A 24,916-nucleotide genomic window follows, 5' to 3' on the forward strand; every position below is an offset into this window, starting at 1 on the left:
TGTACTTCTACTAACATACAAAAATATATCTGCTCACAAATGGAAAGAGTTGCATTCTCTAGCCCAGCTATGTACTTAATACATAATAGAAAAATAAAGTTAATCAATTTCCAAATTCACTGACTGATTCGAGTCATTTCTGAGGAAGTAACATAATAATGATTCAGCTTTGGGCCACTTAAAAACAAAGAAAATTCAAAGTCATAAGAACCCAAATAAAAGGACATTAAGCAGTAGGCAGATTTCACGATATTTTCATTCTCTTTACCATCTACTTTCATTTTTATAAAGTTTCCATGAAAAAGACTAAAACTTTCCACAGATGAGATTTTAAGCTATCATATGTATCACATACATAAGTATAAATCTAAACTAATAAAACATGTCCTTACAGTTTAAAAATATAATCTAGAAATTTAAATGTACTACTACTCAAGTTTAATCACGCAAGGACGAATTATTTCGCATTTTTTTAAAAAGCACCACTTTGCAAAACACAAAGAAAATGCAACATATATCTGACACAACTTTGAGAGCCTATATGCTACACAATGTGCAGAGGTATTTCTAGCGTCATTCTCAAGCTACAGCTTAAGTTTCTATTTAAGAAACAATTTAAAACACAAATAACTCTGAATTTTAAATATGTGCCATCAATTTTAACAAAAAGCACTTCAAACTCTTTGGCAAAATCTATTTGGAAGACAGATATGTCTTTTAGTTATGCAAGTTATTATTCTGAACTTTCAATTAAAAGCAAATATTAAACTATAAAATTTTACATACTATAGCTTTCTTCTTTACAAACTCACTAACTTTAATGAGTAATACTTGACTATGCTATGGACATATATAAATTTTATGTGTGTGTGTGTGTGTGTGTGTGTGTATTTTTTTTTCAACCACTCTGTGAGTTAAGTGCCACATTTTATCCCCATCTTAAAGATGAAAAATAAGTAATTTTCCTAAGGTTCCACACAAAAAGAAATCGCAAACACTGTTGACTTTTTTTTTTACATGAACTAGGGAGACTTTTTTGAAAGTTTCTTTATACTTATTAACAACAGACAAGAAGCACCAGTGTCTTCCAAATCACTAAGGTTCAGAATTTCCATTTCAGAATCACATCAGTTTCAAATATCATAAACTTTCCCATAAATGCTATTTTATTTAACATGCAAATAGTTCAGTAAAGGAGAAAAGAGCATTTTAAACCAAGCACTTTAGTCCCTAAGGATCTAGTTGAAAAGCCAGACAAGCCCTTGAACTTTATCAAGATAAATCCCTGGCATCCACTAATCACCAGAGAGGATCTTCAAATTAGATAAGAGCAAGAATTTTGGCATGGGAATGAACACAAACACCTTGCCATCCAAAAAGGCCCACAACCTGGCAGGCTTTCAGCAAGGTTCCACTCATGTAGCTGTTACTCTAAATTTTCCAGCTATTACTTGAGAGTTGATAATTCTTAAGATATGAGGAGAGTTGTGATTTCTGACACAGCATTCCAGAGATAAACACATGATCAGAGGGATGCTTTGAAATTCCCAAAGATATTCCACTGGTCTATAGCTGCATGAAAAGAGTTTTCAAGAGGTGTCTCTTGCTAAGAAAAAGAGGGGGAAACGCAGAGCAGTTGGCTTGCCATCAGACAATATGTTAAATGCATACCAGACATGTAAAATCCAAATAACATCCTGAAAAATGCTATCACCAAAATCCCTCTTTATTTCAACAAACCCCTTAATATGTATTACCGAAGTATGGTTTCCTAAATACGTCCATACCCTAACTCACTGAAGGAGTCACTAAAGCATAGTTTAATTTCTACACTATTTAAAAACAAATACATGCCAAAATAAATGAAATTTGGAACATTTATAAGAAAACAACTTTCTTTAATTATATTAGTAAGATTTATCAAATTTTAAAATCTACTCTTAATCATTTCTGAGCCAAGATTAATTTTAAACAAATTATAAAATTGAGAATACTTTAAAAACCTGATCATTTACACCTTTTCCAACCATCAAAATATAGCCATTATTTTTAACAGTTTGATGTATTCTTTTTGAGGCATATGTAATCATATTTATCTATTTGTTTAAAAGATCATAAATTTCAAATTTTGTACACTGCTTTTTTCATTAACAACATATCTTCAATATAATTTTACATCAATACACAGTGTTCTGCTTTCCTTTCTTTAATGGATGCCTAGTATTTACTGTATATAGAAAATAAAACCACCACCAATCCCTCATAGATCAGCAAGTATGTTTTGCATTGCCCAGCCAAATGAGAGGGTCTGGAATGAATCCACCATGGTTCAAATCTTAGCTCCACCATTTATTAGCATAAGCACTTAAGAGACTTAATTTCCCTTTGCCTCAGTTTCTTCACCTATAAAGTAAGGATAAAAATAGTATCTATCCACCGAAGAGTCAAGGGGTTGATTCCCAGTTACAGTCAGGTACCTGGGTTGCAGGTTCAATACTCAAGGCCCTGTCGGGGCTCGGGCAGACGGCAACCCATCAAAATGTCTCTCTCACATCCATCTTTTTCTCTTTTTCTCTCTCTCCTCCTTCCACTCTCCCTAAAAATCAATAGAGCCCAGCCAGAGTGGCCCAGTAGTTGAGCATCGTTGACCTATGAACCAGGAGGTCACAGTTCAATTCCTGGTCAGGGCACAGGCCTGGGTTGCGAGCTCGGTCCTCAGGGTGGGGCATGCAGGAGGCAGCCGATCAATGATTCTCTCTCATCATCGATGTTTCTATCTCTCCCTCCCTCTCCTTTCCTCTCTGAAATCAATAAAAATATGTAATAAAAAATAGAATCAATGGAAAAAATAACCTTGGGTTAAAAAAAAAAAATTTTAACATATAACTTGACAATGTCATATTGAAATTATTTTTAAATCACTGATAGTTTTGATAAAAATTTGAAATAGTATGCAAACCACACAACAAAAATATCCTTGTAATTTTAAAAACTAGTTCAAAACAACTGTTTTTAATGTTGAAGCTAAAAATTTGCATAAATTCCTATTAACCTTTAAATGCTAGCAATTTATAAATACAAGTATACAAAAACCAGAAATTAGTTACAGTACCTGTCAAAAGATCTGAACTGCACAGGTGGTTCAACAGACAGATCACCAAGAGCGCCGAGGCAGGGCGGTGGCAGAAGGGCAGGATCCACTGGGACTCCATCTGCCGGTATGTTAACCAAGCTGCGGAGAATGTCCTTTACGTTGACATTTTTTGAAACTGGAAGTGATGGTGCAGCCTTGTTGTCCATCTCATTTCCTGCATCATTTCTGTGGTCCTGAGATTTATTGACTTCTAAAGAAAGAGTGCACAGCACCTCACTGATTGCATCTGGGCCTGCACTGACACTTGGAGGGGCTCCAGGAGAAGCTGCATCCACACTGCTTCCCAAGCCAGCGGCTGTTTCCTCCCCAATGCCTGAGTCCCTCCTTCGAGCAGTTGATATACTTTTGGATTCTTCCACTGAAACTGGAGTTAATGGGCTGGATGCTGCTGGTGTGTTTTCTAGATCTTACCCAGAAACAGAAGAAAAGTACAAATAAAAAAAGTTTAGAACCAATTTTAAAAAGGTATATTTCATTCTATAGCCATCTATAATTTTAAATTAAGACATGTATGGCATGTTCTAAAAGGCAAAAATAAATTACATAATCTATAAAATGTTCTGAGATATGGTACCTATAATAAAATTAGATGATATAATAAAAAAAAGAATAAAAACAATAAAAAATACCTGAGAAAACCCTCCAAACTGAACATGACATACAATGGATAGCAATGCAAGGTTGAAAGCCATTGGCCTACAAGAAAAGTCCAAACTCCATAGGATAAGGTACAAGGCTCTTCGATAATATAAGTCCACTACAAAGTAAACTTCATCAGGGCAGGGAATTTGTCTTCTCTAACACTTTCTCTCCAGCACCTCTAATAATGCCTGGGGCTATACAATGCCTGGAAGGCAGTAGGTTGTCAATAAATATTCATCAGATGACTATTCATTTCCAACTTTATCTCCTGCTACTCATGCCATCACATATTATACTTTACAACACCACATTACCTGCAATCTGCTGAATATGGGACAAAGCTTGGGGCTTCCATGCCTTTATACATTGCCATTTCTTTGAACAGTAACCCCAAGACCTCACCTCTATCTCAAACATGGGTTCTTCTAGTAGAAAACTTGTTACTCCTCCTCTATGCATGAACAATTCCATGATCCTCAAAATCTAGTTCAACAAGGAACATAAACTTTTCTCTCTGACTTTTGGTCCCTCCAATCAGGTGCTCACTCCATTCCAACAAAATGATGCACTTTGCCAATGGTTGCCAAAAACCTACATCCCGCTAACTGGTCAGTTCTCAGTCCTAATAGCACTTGGCAAAGTAGCAGCAACTGATTATTCCCTCCAACTTGACAATACTCTTTCACTTGGCTTACACAACACCTCACTGGTTGTTCCTTCTTAATTTCTTTCACTTCTTCTACCTGATTTCTTAAGTTGGAGGGACTTAGTACTCAGTCCTTAGTCCTCTTCTCTCTCAACAGTTATTTCCTTAATGGTTTCATTCACCCTCAAAGTTTTAAATATCAAAAAACAAAACAAACAAAACACCTCAGACTATCCTATATAATAAAAGCCTAAATGACGTTGCACGACGTCATCACAAGATGGCCACCACAAGATGGCCACCCTCATGTCATCATAAGATGGCCACCACAAGATGGCCGGCAGGGGAGGGCAGCTGTGGGCGATCTGGCCAGCAGGGGAGAGCAGTTGGGGCGAACAGGCTGGCAGGGGAGGGCAGTTGGGGGCAACCAGGCCGGCAGGGGAGGGCAGTTGTGGGCGATCAGGCCAGCAGGGGAGGGCAGTTGGGTGCAATCGGGCCCGCAGGGGAGGGCAGTTGGGAGTGATCGGTTTAGCCCTGATCCCTGTGGGACATCCCCCAAGGGGTCCCAGATTGGAGAGGGTGCAGGCTAGGCTGAGGGACACCCCCCTCCCGTGCATGAATTTCATGCACCGGGCCTCTAGTTACATATAACTGCCTACTCTACATCGTCTATGTCTAAAAGCCACCAGTAGGGGAAAACTGAATTTATCTTCCCCCCAACATGTTTCACCTCTAGTCTATCCATCTGTACCTTATAATAATTCTTGACTACCTTCCATCTTTCCCATATCCACACCTAATATTTTAACATCCTGTTTTCTCTACCATCAAAATATGACTACTACTCACTAGCTCTACAGCCACCACCCTAGGCTGTGCCTAAACCACCTCTTGCCTGGACTACTGCAACATGCTCATAATTGGTTGTGTTACAGTTACATTAATGGTCCTCTTGGCTCATGCCTCCCTTTGAGAAGTCCTTGAATCTGGGCTGGGCCAGACTTATTTAACCAATAGATTGAGGCAGAAGTAGCAACAGGCAAGTTCTAATAAGGTTGGGCAGAGGGTTCATTCTAGGAGTTCCTGGATATCTCAGTGAGCAATGTAGCTACCTTGCTAGAGAAAACAGGTAGAGAAACTATCAGAAGAGATAGAGGCCCTCCAAATTAATGGAGGGAAACCGAGAAATTTGGCTGAGAACAAGTATCAAGGCCCCAGACATATCCCCAGGTGAGCCATTTCAGTCCATCAGCCTCAGCTCTTGCAGCCGTCCTCACTCAGGCACTAGATTAATGAGTAGAAAAGCTATCTCAGACTTTCCAACCCCATCAAATATCAGCTGTGTCCCCACTGTGTCCTGTCCAAACCAAATTCACAGAATCATGACACAAGACTAAAGAGTTGTGGTTTAGCCCTGACTAGGTAGCTCAGTAAAGCATCGTCCTGATATGCCAAGGTCACGTGTTCGATCCCTGGTCACAGGGCACATACAAGAATTAACCAATGGCCCTAGCTCGTTTGGCTCAGTGGATAGAGTGTTGCCCTGGGGACTGAAGGGTCCCAGGTTCGATTTTGGCCAAGAGCACATGCCTGGGTTGCAGGCTACATCCCCAGTAGGAGGTGTGCAGGAGGCAGCCAATCAATAATTCTCTCTCATCATTGATGGTTCTCTCTCTCCCTCTCCCTTCCTCTCTGAAATCAATAAAAGAAATATATTTTTTAAAAAGAATTAACCAATGAATGCATAAATAGAACAAAGCAAAAAAAACAAAATTGTGGTTTAGCCACTAAGCTTCAATGTAATGTGTCACACAGTAGTATATAACTAACACTGGGTTTTTTCCTTGCCCTCCGAGGTGTATTCTCAACACAGAATCCTGCATGTGACTTTTAAAAATATAAATCAATTTTAACTCCTATACTCAAAACCCTCCAATAATTCCCCATCTTCCTTCGAGTAAATATCCACAGCCCATTTCTCCTGGATATATTCCTGATATTTTTCCATTAGTCTTATTTTCTTTTCTTATACATATCACCTTCTAAAATACTATACAATGTATTTACTACATGTACTTATTTTTTATCTCCTCTCACTAGAAGATAAGCTCCATGAGGGAAGACTTTTTTTCCTCTTTTGTTCATGAACATACCTAAGTACCTAGTAGGTACCAAATGAATATTTATTGAATAAATAAAGAGCCTCCATTGGGTGGCAGCTATTCCTATTATTGCAATAATTGCTTCTCTAAACACAGCTGGCAGCTACTTTTATAACTCCAATTATTACAGTTAGTTACCAAATCTGTCTCTGATAAGAGAATGAGTTATTTATTCTTCACAACAAATGCTTACATGAACAAAAATGTCTAATAATTTACTTGCTAAGGATAACATCTTCTCACCTTTTAATCAAATGACTCATTTAAAGAACAGAAATAATCTCTTAATTGCAACTAACTACATGGTACTCAAAGTAAAATGTTTGGTGATTAATTAAAATAAGCCCTGTCTGGTGTGGCTAAGAGATTAGAGCACCGGCCTACTCACCAGAGGGGGTTCAATTCCCAGTCAAGGGCACATACTTGGTTGCAGGTTTGATCCCTGGCTCCAGTCAAGGCACATGCGGGAAGCAACCAATAGATGTGTCTCTCTCACATCGATGTTTCTCTCTCTCTCTCCCCCTCCCTCTCTCCCTCCATCCCTGCCTCCATCTCTTTATCTATCGCCCCCCCTTCCTCTCTAAAAATCAATGGAAAAAATATCCTCAGGGAGAATTAACAAACAAACAAAAAAAGTACATGCTCTTACTTTCTATATAAATGGATTTAAATTCTAGAATCAATATTTTAACTACTGTAAGTGGGTAACATTTTATTTGAACTTTGGATACCAGGGAATAAAATATGGAAACTTACCAGGAAGTGATAAAGTCCCAGTTTCACTAACAGTTCCCTTAAATGACTGGCTACGCTTTTCATTCTGAGGTTCCAAAATGTCTCTGTACTTCGAGACCATAAGAACAGAGATAAAGTATACAACAGCCAAGGCTAAAAACTGAGCTTGTTTGCTATCCTCCTGTGGAAAAATAAAAGTAGGTGATCATGCCACTATTAAATAACGTGTCTTCATTTTATTTTACATGACAATATTTAAATATAAACATGTAAATAAATCTTTTGACATATGCAGAAAATAATTTTAACTAAGCAAAAATGTCCATAAATGAGAGGTTATATGCTTGTGAAACATGAAAAGAGAAAAGTTGGCTCTTTTTTTTTTAATTAAGTAACTCAATCTGAAGAGATATGTCTCAATATACTTTCTACAATTAATCAAATAGTAATTATCATTATACATGAATAACTATTTTTATTTCTAATCATAAGAATTAAAATACATAAAATAGAAAATAAGTTTTCCTAAAAGACAAAACATTAAAAAGAAAAAAAGTAAGATTATCAGATATGTAAAAGGAATTCTTAAGATTACTTTAGTATAGAAAACCAAGTATCAGAATTGAAAATACAGTGTCTGCAGAAAAGAAAAGGAAAAACTGGATTGACCTCAAAAAGAGGTCTAGGCTTCATCCTAAACTCTAGAGTTCACCTACATATCTCTACATCAATAGCCTCTTCATCTGGCCAAATTCCCCATCTTCAATGGGCTCCTCAGCTCATCACTATTTGATAACGTTTCAAAATAAGTTTAAACTTAATTTAAAAGAAAAAAATAAAACTTTCCCATCAAATCCTGAAAATTAAAGTTATTTTGAGCCCAGATGACGTGACTCAGTGGTTGAGCTTCGACCTATGAACAAGGAGGTCATGGTTCAATTCCCGGTCAGGACATGTGCCCGGGTGGCCGATCCCCAGTGGGGGTCTGTAGAGGAGGCAGCCTATCAATGATTCTCTCTGATCATTGATGTTTCTATCTTCCTCTCCCTTCTTCTCTGAAATCAGTAAAAATATATTTTTAAAAGGTATTTTGAGTAGCAGATAAATTTAGGATAAGGAAAACAAAGAACATTGTTGCCTAGCAGAAAAAATAAATGGAAATTAATGGTACCAATTAACTAAAAATTAATAACTAGCGTCAAAACTTTTGGACACAATAAATTTCAAGAAAAAAATATGAGATATCAGGCTCTACCTGAAGATATCCACTTGATACAGTACGACATATTTGTAATCTGACAAGAATCTATGGTACTTTTTAGGTTCTACTGTAAGAACTTATTACTCTTGATGGAAAAGGTAAATGAACATTCTTCCTTTTATATTAACCATCCCTTTTCTCAGGATACTCCTGTGTTCCTCTGCCACACAATCCTGTCATCTATACTAAGAAAAGCCTAGGTGGTCCTTGTGCCCCTCGCGCCACACCGCCACAAGATGGCCGCACGCACAGCACAGGCAGGGCCCGGTGGCCGCCCCACGCAGTGGGGTCTGGGGGTCCCATGGCTCCATGCAGCGTGGAGGAGGCTGGTCCTGGCGTCTCTGCCACCTCGCGTGGAGGAGGCGGGTCCCAGAGGAGGAGGCGGGTCACCGCAGGAGAGGGTATTTGTGGGTGATCAGGCCAGCAGGGGAGTAGTTAGGCATCAATCAGGCCGGCAGGGGAGCGGTTAGGGGGCAATCAGGCTGGCAAGTAGGCAAGCGGTTAGGAGCCAGTGGTCCCGGATTGTGAGAAGGATGTCCGACTGCTGGTTCCCCGAGGGGTCCCGATTGGAGAGGGTGCAGGCCAGGCTGAGGGACACCCCTCTCCCCCCGTGCATGAATTTTGTGCACCGGGCCTCTAGTCTATTATAGTAATGACTGTTAATGATATCAACATTTAAAAGGCAGACAAACAACTTACTTAGTCTTAACTTCTTAATCTCTTCTAATTTATTTAAGTCTATCTGCATCCTTATGTAGCCCATTAATATGTTTAATGTTTACTAACTAAACCCATGCAATAAACTGTAGCTATCATTTATTGACTACTCACTGTGAGCCAGCCACTGTGCTATACTTCATAAACATTCCTTTACCCCTTAGAACAAGATAAGGACTAGAGAAGTTAAGTAATTTACCTAAGGCCATACAGTAAGTGAAAAAGCAAATGTAAACTTGATTAGAATGACTAAATACCTTAGCTCTTAACCTCGGGGCAATAATTTCTTTATATCCCCAATCTTAAATCATTTCCTTTTCCATCAAAGTACATTTTGGCTAGAAGAGGCTCTGAGATAAGGTTTGGGAAATAGAAACTTTTCTCTTTTCTAAAACTCCTATCAGGTGATTATATAACTTTTATAATTAATAAAATTAAAATCATTTGTATCTTTAAGAAATTACAGTATAGACATAGGAAATAGTCTAATTCTCTGTCCAAATATCATAATATAATAACTTGTTAAAAAATTCCAAAAAGCCTGATCATATAGAGCCAGGGTGAGGAATTTTTATTTTAAGTGCTATGAAAAGACACTAGGGAATTTTTACAGCAAAAGAGTTAATATCATCTATTCTAGATTTTTAAAGATTAGTCTAGGACATACAAGGTTATGGGGCAATATAATGAACACATGCTCAAGAAAAGAGAATGTAAAGAGAAGGAAGCAGCAATATTTGGTCCCAAAATGAACCAGTCAATGGATTCTGAAAAAACAAAACTTGATGGTTTCTTGATTAAAGGAATAACAGCAGTTACCAAAAAGTAAAAAAAAGAGAAAAAAAATTTTAATTGAGATTTAGGGAGGCAGAGTAATCATATGATTAATATCAAAATTTCAAGAATTAGATTCCCTAATCTAAGTGGGTTAGATTCCATAGTCCTTAACCCACTTCCACCTTTTACTACTTGTGTGATCTTTGGCAGTTATTTAACCTAATACTGCTATCTTTCTCATAGGATTATTGTGTTTATTAAATGAGAAAATACGTAGAGCATCCAGTTCTATGCTTAATACACAGTAAGTGTTCAATAATTACTCGCTATACTATTAACAAATTGTATATGTGTATAAAACTTAATGAAGTCCTAACCAGTTTGGCTCAGTGGATAGAGCATTGGCCTGCGGACTGAAGGGTCCCAGGTTCGATTCCGGTCAAGGGCATGTACCTTGGTTGCGGGCACATCCCCAGTGGGGGGTGTGCAGGAGGCAGCTGATCGATGTCTCTCTCTCATCGATGTTTCTAACTCTATCCCTCTCCCTTCCTCTCTGTAAAAAATCAATAAAATATATTTTAAAAAAAACAACTTAATGAAAAACTCAGGAGAGGACTAAAACACAAATGGGGAGAAGATGAAGAATTGAAGTTATAAAGTTTATAAAAAACATGTAGTAGAGAGCATCTAGTACTTAACACACAGTAATTGTTCAATAAATATTAACTAATAACAAGACTCCAAATCCCTGTGAGTAGGCTTACAAATGACTTTTATTTCATATTTATACTTTCTTATATGACTGTACAATTTCTATATGCAGCTTGGCCATATCCTGTATCAAAATCAGCTAAAACAAAATTTTTTCATCTTTAAAAAATCAAAAACACCACACACAACATTTCATCATTTACCAGTATGTCATATTTATATTCCTTTGAGGGAAAAATATCCAATATTCAGAAAATAATAGGACATTCAGGATTTAGGCATTTCACTACTTTCACAGCATGGATTCTGAAGTTCAGACTGCTGGGTCTGAATCCTATCATTTACTAAATAACTCCATTAGCTTGGACAAGTTACTCAAGCACTGTGCGCCTCAGATTCCTCATTTATAAAATGAAACTTACAACAGTACCCAACTCAAGAAGTTGTTGGACTTAATGAGTACATGTGAAGCACTTACAGTGCTTACTATATAATAATATGCTATTCTTTTTAGTGTCATTGTTCTGATATATTAGTTCCATTTATATAAATAATATTTTCCAATATTCTATGATTCTAAGATTATTGTCAAAAAACTGGCTTCTTCTTTCCACTCAGCTATTTTATATCACAGAGAGTTTTCATTCTCAATACTTTGGGCCTTGGAGGAAATACATATCAGCTAAGAGAGTACATGAAAGAAATATTGTTACTTACGATGTCTCTGAAAACAACTGCCCTAAGCCGATTAATATCCATGTCCTGTAGGAGCCTGTCAAAATCTCTCACTGGAGATATACCACCAGTTACCATGTCCACTGGACTCTAAGAAAAAAAAAAAAAATTTAAACAGATATTTTTTAAAGTAAACACAGTATTCCAGTAACCAGAGATATCAGGCTCTAAGTACTTGTTTTTCATACTTCTTTCTCTCTCTGTTTTTGTTGTTGTTTTTGGTGGGGTTTTTTTTTGTTGTTGTTGTTGTTGTTTTTGGATGCTGGGTTAGAGGTTATCAGTGTAGAAGGGAGTCAGGAAGGAAAAAACAAACTGCACGCTAACTCACCAAGTACATGAAATACAAATTGACATAGTTGAAGGGGAAAGGTATTGTAGACACAAGAAAAGTAAACATTTGGAAAAGCAGACAAGATTAAGTATAAGCAAATCTTTACTGTGTATTTAAACACAAATATTTAAATGTTATATCCACAGACTAAAATAACTATTTTAGGACCTCTGTCAGATTTATTTAACTTTATGTTGAAATGAACAAATAAAGTTAAGACCTTAATCGTAAATAAGAGTGTGCTTTTTTATTTAATTAATGATTCTGTATCTCACCTTTGCTGTGGATTTCCCCATGGGGATCAGGCTGTGCACTGTTTTCTGGCCTTTGGTGGCATCTCCTCTTGTTTTCAGTTGTGAATGCTGCTGACACTCTAAGCAATTCCTGACTGCCACTGCACACACTGTTATTTATTTTATGGAAAAGATTGGGTTAGAAAAGAAAATTATATTTAAGATTATGGAACTGATAAAAATCACCTACCCAATCCGATTTACATAACATTTTATTGGAACCAGATTACCTTCAGCACAGTCCTGAAATGTCCCTGGACTTTCTCACCTACTGTTTGTTTTCTGACTTTGGTAGTGACTCTGTTAGGGGCCACTGCTAACAGGGAATCAGTTCAAGAACCTTAACTTACTACTATTTCTTAGATCTCACCTAAGCTACTTGCAATGATCTCTGATTAAGAAAAAGATAGGGGGGAAAGAACAGGAAAGAGAGTTGCAAAAGAACAGAAAGCAAATCACATTGCATAAACTAGTCTATGACAATAACCTATTATCTTCCTTGAAATAGGATAGTTAAACTGGAAATGCATGTTTTTCTGATGATGTATTATTACAGCATGATATTAATAGAGTGATAGAGAGTACAGCTTTTATATGGGAATATTTATAGGGTCTACATTTTACTGGCTTTCATTAAAACTGCTTAAAGGGTGTAAAACGGAAAGGAGATTACTATACAATCCAAAATTACATCTCTAAAAATCTAACCAATTGGGCAGCTTCTTGAGTTAGAAATTAATTCTGAATTTTAAATGATGAATTAGGTAATGCACATAATCATCTTACTTCCCAACCAGATCCGTAACACTCAATGTATCTGATCGGAATAAGAGTGGGAGAACAAATTGGGAACAAAACAGCACTGGCCAGATAGCTCAGTTCATTGGAGCATCATCCCATAAACCAAAAGGTTGTGGGTTTGATCCCTGGTCTGGACGTGTACGGGAGGGAACCAATTGATGTTTCTCTCTCACATCAATGTCTCTCTCTTCCTCTCCCTTTGTCTCTTCTTTCCTCCCTTCTCTCCTCCCTCCCTCCCTTTCTCTCTCTCTAAAAATCAATAAAACATATACTTAGGTGAGGATTAAAAAAAGAAAATTAGGAACAAAACATAAATTAAAGTGGGGATTTTAAATACCACCAGAATACCATATGGCAACAGGCACAGAATTGAGAAAGAGAAGCATACAGAAAGGTGTCAAAAGCAAACAACAAAATTTTTTTAAAAAAGGAAGGAGAGGAGGAAGGGAGAATGTGGAATACAACTCTGTCAAATCCGGAATCATGCCCAGGAACATAACCGTTGTACCATTTTTTCACAGGTTGCATAAAATCAAGTTTGGGTCTGCATTACAACCACAGAGGACTGCCTAGTGTCAATCAGTCTCAGGAGTACAGGTTACTCAGTGTTGTTGCCCTCTTACCTTCCTTCCCAGCCTCAGGAAAAAGGAGACCAGGGACCAAAACATTTAGATTATTTACCAAGCTTACCACGCTGTACTAAGTGACTTGGAGCAAGTTACTTTCTGAGTCTCATTTCCATATATAGGAAAAGATGGTGCTGCAGTAGATTGAATTTTCTCTTTATTTTCTTCTACAGCTATGAAAATTAGAGCATTACAGTATTCCCTAGCTCCCAAATTTGATGCTTCTTGAGTAAAGCAGTGCTAGTGTAGCCTTGTATTTTTAATTCTTGAAATGTACTCTTTTTAGGAAAGTGGAGAGATTTTTAAAATGGCATAAACAAAAGCAATAGAGTCTAAATATTTTAATTACTAATTAAAAGTTTAAGGAAGTATACTATAACAAAGAAAGGGTAGGAACACTAGTTAAATAAGCTACTATATTCATATTCCAACTTCACCAATTACACTTTTTGAATTTCGACAAGTTTCCTATTTTCTCTGATCTCAACTTTCCTCATGAATAGAAAAAACGAAAATGATTGTTGGCCCATTGTGAAAATCAGCAATAATGACAAATTACAGTAGTCAATAAGTAATAGCTGGTTTTGTTATGTACACCATTTGAATCTTTTTCTTAAATTTATCTTTATTGATGAAAGTATTACAGATGTCCCCTTTTTTCCTCCCATTGACCCCTTTACCCCTTTCTCACCCCCTCCCCAGGCCTATACCACACTATTGTCAGAATCTTTCTTAAAATTTAAAACAACCTTCTAAAAATTGTTATGCCAAATTCTTTAAAGCATCCTAAGTTTAAAAAGTACTCTGAATAGCATTTTGAGTAAAAATAATCACTGTACCAAAAAAGACTAAGTACAAATATATCTCGGTTTATATAACGCACTTACTAAATATGGGAAAATATTTCATTAACTAGACTTCCCACTTCTAATGCTGCCTTTTATTTCCAGTCTGTCTTCATAAGCCATAGCTTGTAATTGTTTTGCTTCCACTTTCTGGTCCCACTCTCTCCAACCTACTTCTCTCCATTTAATAAGCAAATCGTTAACAAAGTCTCAGTATTTATAAATGGATATAGGAAACCTTCTGTATTAAGTAAAAAAAAAATTTGGTTCACCTAAGGCAGCCCAATAACACTAAAATTCTTTTCACGGATTTTAACTTTTACCTAAGGAAGTACTGCCTCCAGAAGAATAGAGGTTTAGTATTTTATTACCTGCTTTAACGTTATTACCACAGATTATTTGGACAAAGGCTGTGTTGGAATCATGCTATTTTATAAACTTGCTACTCAAGTGTGTTAGTAAGAGAAGCAACATCAACATCACCCAGACTTATCAGAAGACAAGTTTAGGCCTCATTCCAGACACCTGTAATCTAAACTGCATTTTAACAAGATCCTCTCTGGTGATTCATGTGTATGAATTATCCTTTTTTTCTTTTCTTTAAAATTTTTTTTCAATTACAGTTGACATACAATATTATGTTAGTTTCAGGTGTACAGAGTGATTAAACATTTATATAACTTAGGAAGAAATCCCCCTAATAAGTATACTGCCCATCTAACACCATACATACTTATTACAATATTGTTGACTATAGTCTCTATGCTTTACCCCACATCCCTATGACTATTTTTACAACTGGTAATTTGCACATTACTTGGGACTTGTTAGAAATACATTTTGAGGCCTCATCGCAGACCTATATAATCTACTCTGCATTTTAACCAGATCCTCTCTGGTGATTCATGTGTATAAATTTTATTTTTTTAACTTGAGAAGCACTACCTTATAGCAAAAAAAAAAAAAAAAAGATTAGGGAAAGAGGGGTAATGCTGACCAGAATCAACTTAGTTGACTTTTTCAAAACATGTCCTTTCTCCTCTATACAACTTGTCAACTACTACTCTAGCAGAGTACATACACGGTCCTTCACTCTCTGCAAGTTTAAAAGTAGCATATGACAAAATGACTAGCACACATTTGCCTAACAACAAGAGAAAGATAATGTTCAGTTTAATTTGTCTGGATTACCAAAAATTTTTCAAGTAAATTCCTAACTAATGGGTTTTAACAGCTCACCAAGTCGTAGACACTGCCGCAAAATTCCTCCAGATGACATATTTTTTTCAGCTTCAATTTCAGTAAAGCCCAGAGAACTTGCAAATATGAGCACATCCACAAGGCTGATTAGCCTCTGCAAAAATGTCACAGAGGCTTCTATGGAGAGGCCCTGAGTAGGCTCAATATTCTCCAGCTCATGCTGTAAAGAATCAAGTTTGACAATTACATCTATATTCTGATAAAAATATAATCTTATTACATCATTTCCCAACGTTCTAAATTTATAAAAAGCCAGGCTTTCAGAAATCTACCACAAAGTGATTTCCTTATCATTTCATCTAAAAAAAGGCAAAGGAAACATACAGGTGAAACACTGTCAGTCATTTTATATTGACTAGCTGACACAACCCTAAGAAATCAGCATTCCTTTTAGTACTTTCTTTTCTGTTGCTTTTGATTTATAGCACATTCAAGTTTTAATCAATAAATGCATAAAAGTCATGTTTTCACACCAATTTTATAGAGTAGTTAAGTCCTTACTGTAGCCGATGTAGCAGCTGAAAGCAATGGCAGTATACCCCCACAAGCCATGACCATATTGTCCATCACTTGAGAGATGAGATGAATTGTGTTGTGTACAAAGATGACATTATCACTGCTATTCACGAAGTCCATAACTGTCTTTGTTGAATGGCTGTCCAAAGATAAATGGTGTTTACTGATAAAGCTAAAGAAAGAAAATCACAATTTGCCTACTTGAGGGGAGGGAGGATAAGAAGGTGCTTTTGCTTCATCTTGAAAGCTTGAGTAAGATAATGATGCAGCAGGCACATGGGGGTGTATACTTCCTCAGAAGATGCGGGCCATTCCATAGCAGCAGTTACTATCCAACCCCTTTTCCAGTGCTGAAACATAAATACTATTCATCTGACACTTGATATAAAAGGTTGAACTAAAATATCCTTAACTGGGAACAAAACTGAGAAGCCATGTGGCAAAAATTTAGAGGTAAATGGTGCTAAATGTGCTACTGAAAATGAATTTTCTACTAACATTTTCTTAGATAATGTCATAATATGCTTTTAAATGGAATAAAAGTAGTATACAAATAACAATAAGCAAATTAGGCACTTTTAAAATCATAAATCATACAATCAAGGATAATCTGAAACACAGATTTTGCTATACCAAAAATTCACTGGAGAAGTAGAAGTTATTCTTAAATCCCAATTTTTTTAGTAGCTCTAATAATAAACCCCTTTGGTGGATCTACCTCCAGGTGAATTACATAATGTAAAATATGTTACAGGAAATAAATGTTCGGCAGATTTTTAAAAAGAAAAATCTTCAAGTTCTTGTAATGAGACAGAGTAAATCATTTTTATAATGAAGAATAAGTTAATTCAATAAAACCTTACCAAAGAAATAATTTATATTCTATTTTTAAGCAATTAATTGCAAAATGTTAACTATGTAAATTTCTTTGAAAACAAAGGCTAAAATTATACAACATCTTCTATAATAAACATATGGACAAACCTTCTCCACATCTGTATATCTGTTTCTATTGAAAATAACAGATCAGTGAGCAAACGTTGATGCATATGAGACCATTTGAATTCAGGAATACGAAACATAGTAGGTCTGGAATCCCTCCTTTGTCCGTTAACGGCATCTGATGCTGTTCCTTGCCCTGACTGCTCCTGTTGCCTTGACGTCTAATACAGAAAATTAAAAAGAGTAATAAAATAAGTTCAATTTCAAAGGAAGGCATTAATAAGTAATTTAAAACCTTCTATAAAATGCATCTAACAAATACATTTTAAGATACCAAGGAACCAAATTAGAGAAAAATTATCAATGAGTAATGAAAATACTTTAATACATTTAAAGCAGTTATCAAATATACTAAACTAGCAGAATTCAACATAATTAACTTGGAACCATGTTAGTATTACCACCAGCTGATGTAGCATTTTATAAAAGAATTCAGAGAAGTTCTTTGTTTTGAATAGTAGCATAAAAGAAAGGCAATATCTGAATTATAAACTGGCTGGAACTAAGAACAAAAACAACAAAAAGACAACAGAATGAAGAACAAACCAACAAAATAGGAACGAGGGAGAGAGAAAAGAGCTCAATAAAGTGGAAAAGGACACATGCAACCAACGACTGTCTCGTGAATCCCTCTGGGATACTAGTAAAGGAGAAAGCTGGGCCTCCACATCTCACAAAAGCTTCCCTCCTTCAAATTAAACACACTTCACGGAACGATTTTAAACCACATACTTTGTATAAAACAGTATATACTAGCAGGTGGTTCTGCAGGAATGTAATTCTAGATTTTGTTGGAAAATTAATGTGCTCTTGTTGGGTTATCAAAAAAAAAGTGTAAAAGACAAGTATTGCTAATATTTGCTTTATAAAGTAAAATTATGCCAATCCTGAAAATTGATAGTAGTAACTTTTAGTGATGCTGTTAAATAAAAGTTGCCATTAAATGAACACATACTACAACCCAAATGCTGTGCTAAAGAAATAAAATCTTTAGATATATTGCATTTATGTAATTGCAAATAGGATACAATGAATTCTAAACAAAAATAAAATATACATACACTTGCTCTATTTTAACTCAGGCAAATACATTTCAAGAAGACAAAATCACCTCAAGCACAGGTTGAAGAGGTTGAGGTGCCTCCACATTAGTACTGGCCTTCAATTCTAGTCTCTCGGTATCTGTGGCAACACTGGAAACATCCAACCTCGCAATCTTCTGCTCAAAAGTAGTAGGAGACTCTGAGACATTACCATGAGCATCGTTACTTGCTTTGGTTTCTCTAGTCAAGTCAGTTGTTTTCTTCCCTTCATCCAGCATCTGACCAATGTCTGATTGCATAGTTGTTTGGGAAGCAGTCGTGTCTGGTGAGGTAGCTGAAGACCCTGCATCTTTAGAATCTTGAGTTTCAGTATCAGCTTGCTTCTTACTTACAGGTTCCTCCTCTTGAAATGTTAATTTTTGGTCATTACTAAACATGTCCAGTCTTTCCCTGGCTTCAGTTGTATGGGGAGACAAACTATTTCCTTGGAGCTCTGTGGGTAGACTGGCTTCCTCAGTAGGACTACTATCTACCCTCAGTTCTACATAGTCCTCATCATCTTCTTCCTCTCCTACAGACTTATCCAATAATTCTGGCGCCTCTGAAGCATCCTCTTCTGAAGGAGAACTTACTGAAGCAGTAACTTCACTGACAGTCATATCTTTGCCAACTGTTTTCAAAGTATTAGAGGAAATGGTCCCAACTTCTACTGTGTCAGAAGATACTTCTAAATCACCTGCTTTAGCTGTGTCATTTATCGGTGTTTTCTCTAAAGGGACTTCATCCAGTAACTCCTGATTTCCTTGCCCAGATGTCTTTTCTTCATTAACTGTATTATAAGTCTGCAGTTCAATGTTGGAGGCAGAGTCAGAAGAACTTGTCTTCTCAATACCTGACTTTCCATCACTATTTTTGTTGACATGAGGAGATACAGGAAAATCCTTCGTATCTGATTGTTGGGATCCTCCAGAAACATTTACATCCCTGCTAATGCCAGAGACTGCTTTAACTGAACTTGAAGAACATTGCCCTATATCTTCATCAACATTTCCCTGGTATTCCCTAAATATGTTGGCAAGGTTTTCTTTGTGTATTTCGAAAGTGACCTAGATGAAAGATATATAATCAGTCAAAATAGACAAAAAAATAAAGCATGCAGAACATAAATATATTTAACAACTTTTCAAATATGCAGTTTATATAATGCAATAAAACAATTTTCCTGTATTAACCTTATAAAATGACTAGTGGCCCGGTGCACGAAATTTGTGCATTGGGGGGGGGGGGGCGTCCCTCAGCCCAGCCTGCACCCTCTTCAACTGGGGACCACTTGGGGGGATGTCCGACTGCCGGTTTAGGCCCCATCCTGGGGACTAAACCGGCAGTCGGACATCCCTTTCACAAACTGGGACCACTGGCTCCTAACCGCTCACCTGCCTGCCTGCCTGATCGCCCCTAACTGCCTCTGCCTGCCTCCCTGATTGCTGCTAACCCCTCTGCCTGCCTGCCTGATCACCCCTAACTTCTCTGCCTGCCTGTAAGATCGCCCCTAACTGCTTTCCCCTGCCGGCCTGATCGCCCCTAACTACCTCTGTTTGCCTGATTGCCCCTAACTGCCCTCCCCTGCCGACCTGATCTTGCCACCAACTGCCCTCCCCTGCAGGCCTGATTTTGCCCCCAACTACCCTCCCCTACTCGCCCCTAACTGCCTCTGCCTGCCTGATCTTCCCCATCTGCCCTCCCCTGATTTCGCCCCCAATGGCCCTCCCCTGCCGGCCTGATCTCGCCCCCAATGGCCCTTCCCTGCTGGCCTGATCTCGCCCCCAACGGCCCTCCCCTGCTGGCCTGATCTTGCCCCCAACTGTCCTCCCCTGCCGGCCTGGTCACCCCCAACTGCCCTCCCCTGCCAGCCTGATTGCCCCTAACTGTCTCTGCCTCGGCCCCCACCACCATGGCTTTGTCCAAAGGAAGTCAGATGTCCGGAAGATGGCAGGTCGACCCAGTCTAATTAGCATATTACCCTTTTATTAGTATAGATAGATTATATAGGATAGGATTGCTTAATTGGGAGGGGAAGCCTTTTTCAGCAGGAGGAGATGCTCTTGGCAGACAAAAATACATAATCCCTATATCTGGACTGATAGCCAGCCATACGCACTATACTGCCAAACTGACCATTAAAAAATTGAACCACTTTCTTACACCTTACAGGAAACAGCTGTTGCCCTTAAAATCCCTCCTCAGCCCCCACCTTAGGTTCTGCCTTTGCAGTTCACACAGATTAGGTTCTGATTGGTTGGTTTCTATGCCAGTCAGCATCAAAAGCTCCGCCTCCTAGGCAGCCACTGGCTTCTCGCAGCTCACCCAGATTTGGTTCTGATTGGTCGGTTTCTCTGCCAGTCAGCGTCTGCGGGCCTATCTCTGGGCCTGATCATAGAGGCAGGGCTGATCAGCAGCCACCTCAGGCTGCTGGTGAGCGGGCTGAACTGCTGACCTCTCAGAGAGAGAGAGGCTCGGCTGCTGGCAAGGCTGCTAATCAGCCCCACCTCTCTCTCTTTCTCCGAGAGATCAGCAGTTCAGCCTGCTTGCCAGTCCCCGCCCACCCAAGCCTGCTGTGTGTGCAGCCTGGTGTTCGGTCACCCCTTCAGTTGTTTTGGACGTTACAGACCCTCTTTATATATATAAATCACAAAATTCTGAACAACCAAGAAAAATTATAGCTAATCTTAATGCTAACAGGTAGCATGCCATAAAATTACAATAAGAACATAGTTATTTAGACTATTTGAGATGTACAGGAAAAGAACACCCTATTCTATTGGCCTCTACCAACTTGTACCAGGATCTAAGTATGTACCATTGAAAAGTGTGTGGTGCACTAGATAACACATTGTTTCAACTGCAATGAAAAATCAGTTCCCCATGACTTATCCTCAGCAGAGATTAAAAACTATCAATTATGCTCACAATTTGAGCAGCTCCTATATATTAAACTAGAGGCCCGATGCACAAAATTCGTGCAAGGGGCTCGGCCCTCGCAACCACGGCAGCTTGCCTCAGCCCTCGCAGCTGCGGCGGCTTGCCTCATCCCTTGCAGCCTCAGCTTCATCCGGAAGGTCGCTAGGAAGGATGTCCAGAAGGACATCGAGAAGGTCATGCAGCTGTCCGATATAATTAGCATATTACGCTTTTATTATTATAGATTACTAAAACCTTTTTTACTAAGCTAGAAAATACAAATTCTTTTAGAAGTGAAAATAAAATTCAACCTTTCACCAAAGGTAAACGGTAATTTTCCAAGTCTGAACTGGTCACAAATGGCCTGCAAATTACAGTTATTCGATCTATGCACCCATTCATTCCACTTGTATGTGACTGGCTACTATGTATTCAACACTGTCAGCATCCCCATATCATGCGCCTTTTACCCAACTAAAAGAAAAAAAATTTGTTAGGAAAAAGCATAAAAGTAAGTGCTGTGATTTTTAATGTCAAAGGTTTATGATTTTTTATCTCATCAAGATTATCTTATAGCCAATAATTATGTGATTGTCACTAGTGTTGCAATGGGAAATGTCTCTCAAAAGGTTATAATACTTGAAGAAAGTAAAAGCACAATTACAGTTTATTAATATGAGAATTGTTTGCTCCTATAACTTATGTGAGATATATAGTAAATTGAACCTTTAGTCAACAAACTGTAATTGAGCCCTAGTATAGAGGGATGGTAGTGGTTAATAACAAAATGACTTTTTATGCCCAAATATCCATAGGCCTTTTTGAATCACAGGTGAGTATACACATAGGTAAAAGGCAAGGAAAAATAATAATATACAATGCACACATTTCCTTCTATAGCTATTAACTAGCCTTGAATCATGGACATTTACAGTACATTCATGCCATGATGTGATACGGCTAAAAATAAAAATGTTCAGGGCTCCTACAGAGGGGACAGCTGGCTGCACCCAACCTGAATCTGCAGAGCGCTCCCCCTAGGGGAGCTCTAGTTGGAGACTCTCGCAGAGACTGCATGGTATGGTTCTGGAGTAGGGGCCACTACCCCAGCTGAATTCCTAACCATGCTGCCCCCAAGTAGGAGACCCACTAGCCCCATCCTCCTGACCCCAGTAACCCCACCCTACTGAGCTCTCGCCTTGTGGAAAGGTCTATGGGGCGTGGCCAGCCTGAGCCCACTCTAGAGTCTTTCTTCAGAAGGCTCTGGAGGAAGATCAGGCAACCTCAGGGGGTGGCCGAGTAGCAGAGGTAGAGGAAGACCTCAGAAAGCCTTTGGCCTTTTATTGATTTGCCCACAGCTCAGAGCTCAAAATAAACATATAAACATAAAGTAAAAGACCTCAGAAAGCCTTTGGCCTTTTATTGATTTGCCCACAGCTCAGAGCTCAAAATAAACATATAAACATAAAGTAAATGTTAAGTAATAAGAAATCTGGAGGAAAAAAGGAGATGGAAATCAGGGGTGGGCAAACTTTTTGACTCGAGGGCCACAATGGGTTCTTAAACTGGACTGGAGGGCCGGAACAAAAGCATGGATGGAGTGTTTGTGTGAACTAATATAAATTCAAAGTAAAGGAGCGGAGGGGAGAGCAAGAGAACCGGATAGAACAGCCGGATCCGGCCCGCGGGCCGTCGTTTGCCCAAGGCTGGTCTAGGTGGAAAGGGTGTATTTTGCTAGGGTAAGCGGGCAAGGTATCTGAAGATACTATATTTGAAAAGAGATAAGAATAAAGTGAGAGAGCAAGTGTATCAAAAGTAAAACAGATTCAGGCAAAAAGAAGAACAAATGCAAAGGCCCTAAAGCCAAAATAAGCATGGTATGTTTGAGGAATAACAGACCAGTAGACAGAGAACTACATATGGTAAAGTCAGAGATGTAGCCATTGGCTAGATCATGAAAATGGAGTATTACAGACTATGTTAAAGACTTTGAATTTTATTTTGAGTGAGAGAGCACCATTAGAGAAATCTGAATAAGGAGACATGATCTGATTTCTTACAGTATCAGTTTATTTGGAAAACTGACTTTAGGGAGATCATTTCTGCACTGACACAATTATCATCTAGGGAACACAAGTCACATAACTACCAATCTCACAGTGATTTTGAAAACACAGATCACCTATCTCTACAACAGCCAGTGCTAGAATGAGTTTAGTTTTCAATAATCATTTGCTTTTTCTTATTCAAATTAAGGATTTTTAAATTGTTTTATTATGAAATGTATCACTAAACCTCTTGCTAGTTCTGCATCCCAGGGAGGTCTTTCCTTAGGGCTGTGGGACTATCTCTTTGCAGCCAGAATATGAAAAGTAAACTTGAATCATTTATTCAATCATTCCTTCCTAGAATTGTAAGTGGTCTAACAACATCAAGGATGGTGGGAACCTGTCTCCTGTCTCTATGAGAGTTCAGAGCCTGGGTACTTGACTCCAGATGTCAAAAATGTATAAAAATACTAATTTTTCTTTTGGATAAAAGCCAGTGGATTGTACCTGCTTCTGCTCTTGTAGTCAAATCTATTCAAAATAGTGCTTTGCCTTTCCTAAGCAAACCAACTCGTCTACTGTTTCTTCTGTAAATACGTACATTAAAAATGCCTTTTAAATTTCAAAGTTGACTTTTGAATTTCCCCTTAGTGTACTCCAATTGCCTAAAAGCAAAATTGCCAATGAGCAATTATCATTGCTGTTATCTTTTTTGATACTGTTTTCCTAATGGTATTTGTGACTGATAATTCCTAATTAATTACCAGATATTGTTCTAAATTACCCAGCTAAAAGACTAGTCATTAATCTTCACAATCATTTGATAGCTAATCTATAGCTGTTTGTAATGTTTGGGAAGCACTTCTATAAACTACTAGAGATACTCTTGAGCTAATAAGTACAACATTTCTTTTGCCATTACTTTCAACTTAATTAGTACTCAAATTTACTAATTAGGAGCTAAAAGATGAATACATCAAGAAATTACAATTTTCATAATATATTTCTTTTACTTTTAACTAAAAAATTTACTTTTAATTGTTAGGCAATGTTTAGGAACAGGCTTTCTTTTTAAAGCAAATGCATCTTTTTCATTGTACTTTATTTTCCTATGGAAATACAAGCTGAATATGATATGCTAACTTCTAATTCTTAGGTTACCAACCTTTCCACAGCTGATAAATAAGACATGTCTTGAAAAATAGCTAAGTCTTCCCATATGGAGTAGCATCCATAACCCATCTGGAGTAGCTCACAGTGATTACCACCACATAATATATCTTTTACAAAGACTCTGATCCAACACCTTGCAACAAGGTATATGATAACACATAATAGTTAATATCAGATTATAAATATGTGTATGCTTATAAAAATTTACTGATCTAATTTATGCAAATCACATTGATTATAAATCTAAATACTCTGGTTCTAACCTAACCTCTTAAGTGCTACCCTAATACAACCTGACTTGAATAATATCAAGAATAAAAAAAAAAAAAATAAAAAAAAAAAGAATAAAGCTTATGCTATCCTAAGAAAACTACCTAAGAGAACAGATAGGAAAATTAACATCATAAGTTCAATAACAAAGGGAAAGAAGCCCAGGAGGAAAACAAATCATATATAAAATAAGCATAGGCTCATGGAATA

At 37.6% G+C, this 24,916-nt stretch overlaps 1 protein-coding gene across 3 annotated transcripts in view; it reads right to left on the reverse strand.

The window, feature by feature from the left end:
- LRBA (LPS responsive beige-like anchor protein) overlaps positions 1–24,916 on the reverse strand; it is a 526,493-nt gene that overhangs the window by 447,826 nt on the left and 53,751 nt on the right. For all 3 annotated transcript variants that reach the window (XM_080671788.1, XM_080671787.1, XM_080671786.1), the window contains exons 19-26: positions 18,326–19,363; positions 17,197–17,375; positions 16,198–16,351; positions 15,676–15,856; positions 12,147–12,274; positions 11,523–11,630; positions 7,361–7,520; positions 3,113–3,560 (exon numbers count right to left, since the gene is read on the reverse strand). In XM_080671788.1, the coding sequence (XP_080527914.1) occupies positions 3,113–3,560; positions 7,361–7,520; positions 11,523–11,630; positions 12,147–12,274; positions 15,676–15,856; positions 16,198–16,351; positions 17,197–17,375; positions 18,326–19,363 (2,396 nt within the window). The remainder of the gene's footprint in view (positions 1–3,112; positions 3,561–7,360; positions 7,521–11,522; positions 11,631–12,146; positions 12,275–15,675; positions 15,857–16,197; positions 16,352–17,196; positions 17,376–18,325; positions 19,364–24,916) is intronic.

Source organism: Plecotus auritus (genome assembly GCF_963455305.1).
Source record: "Plecotus auritus genome assembly, chromosome: 6".
NCBI lineage: Eukaryota > Metazoa > Chordata > Mammalia > Chiroptera > Vespertilionidae > Plecotus > Plecotus auritus.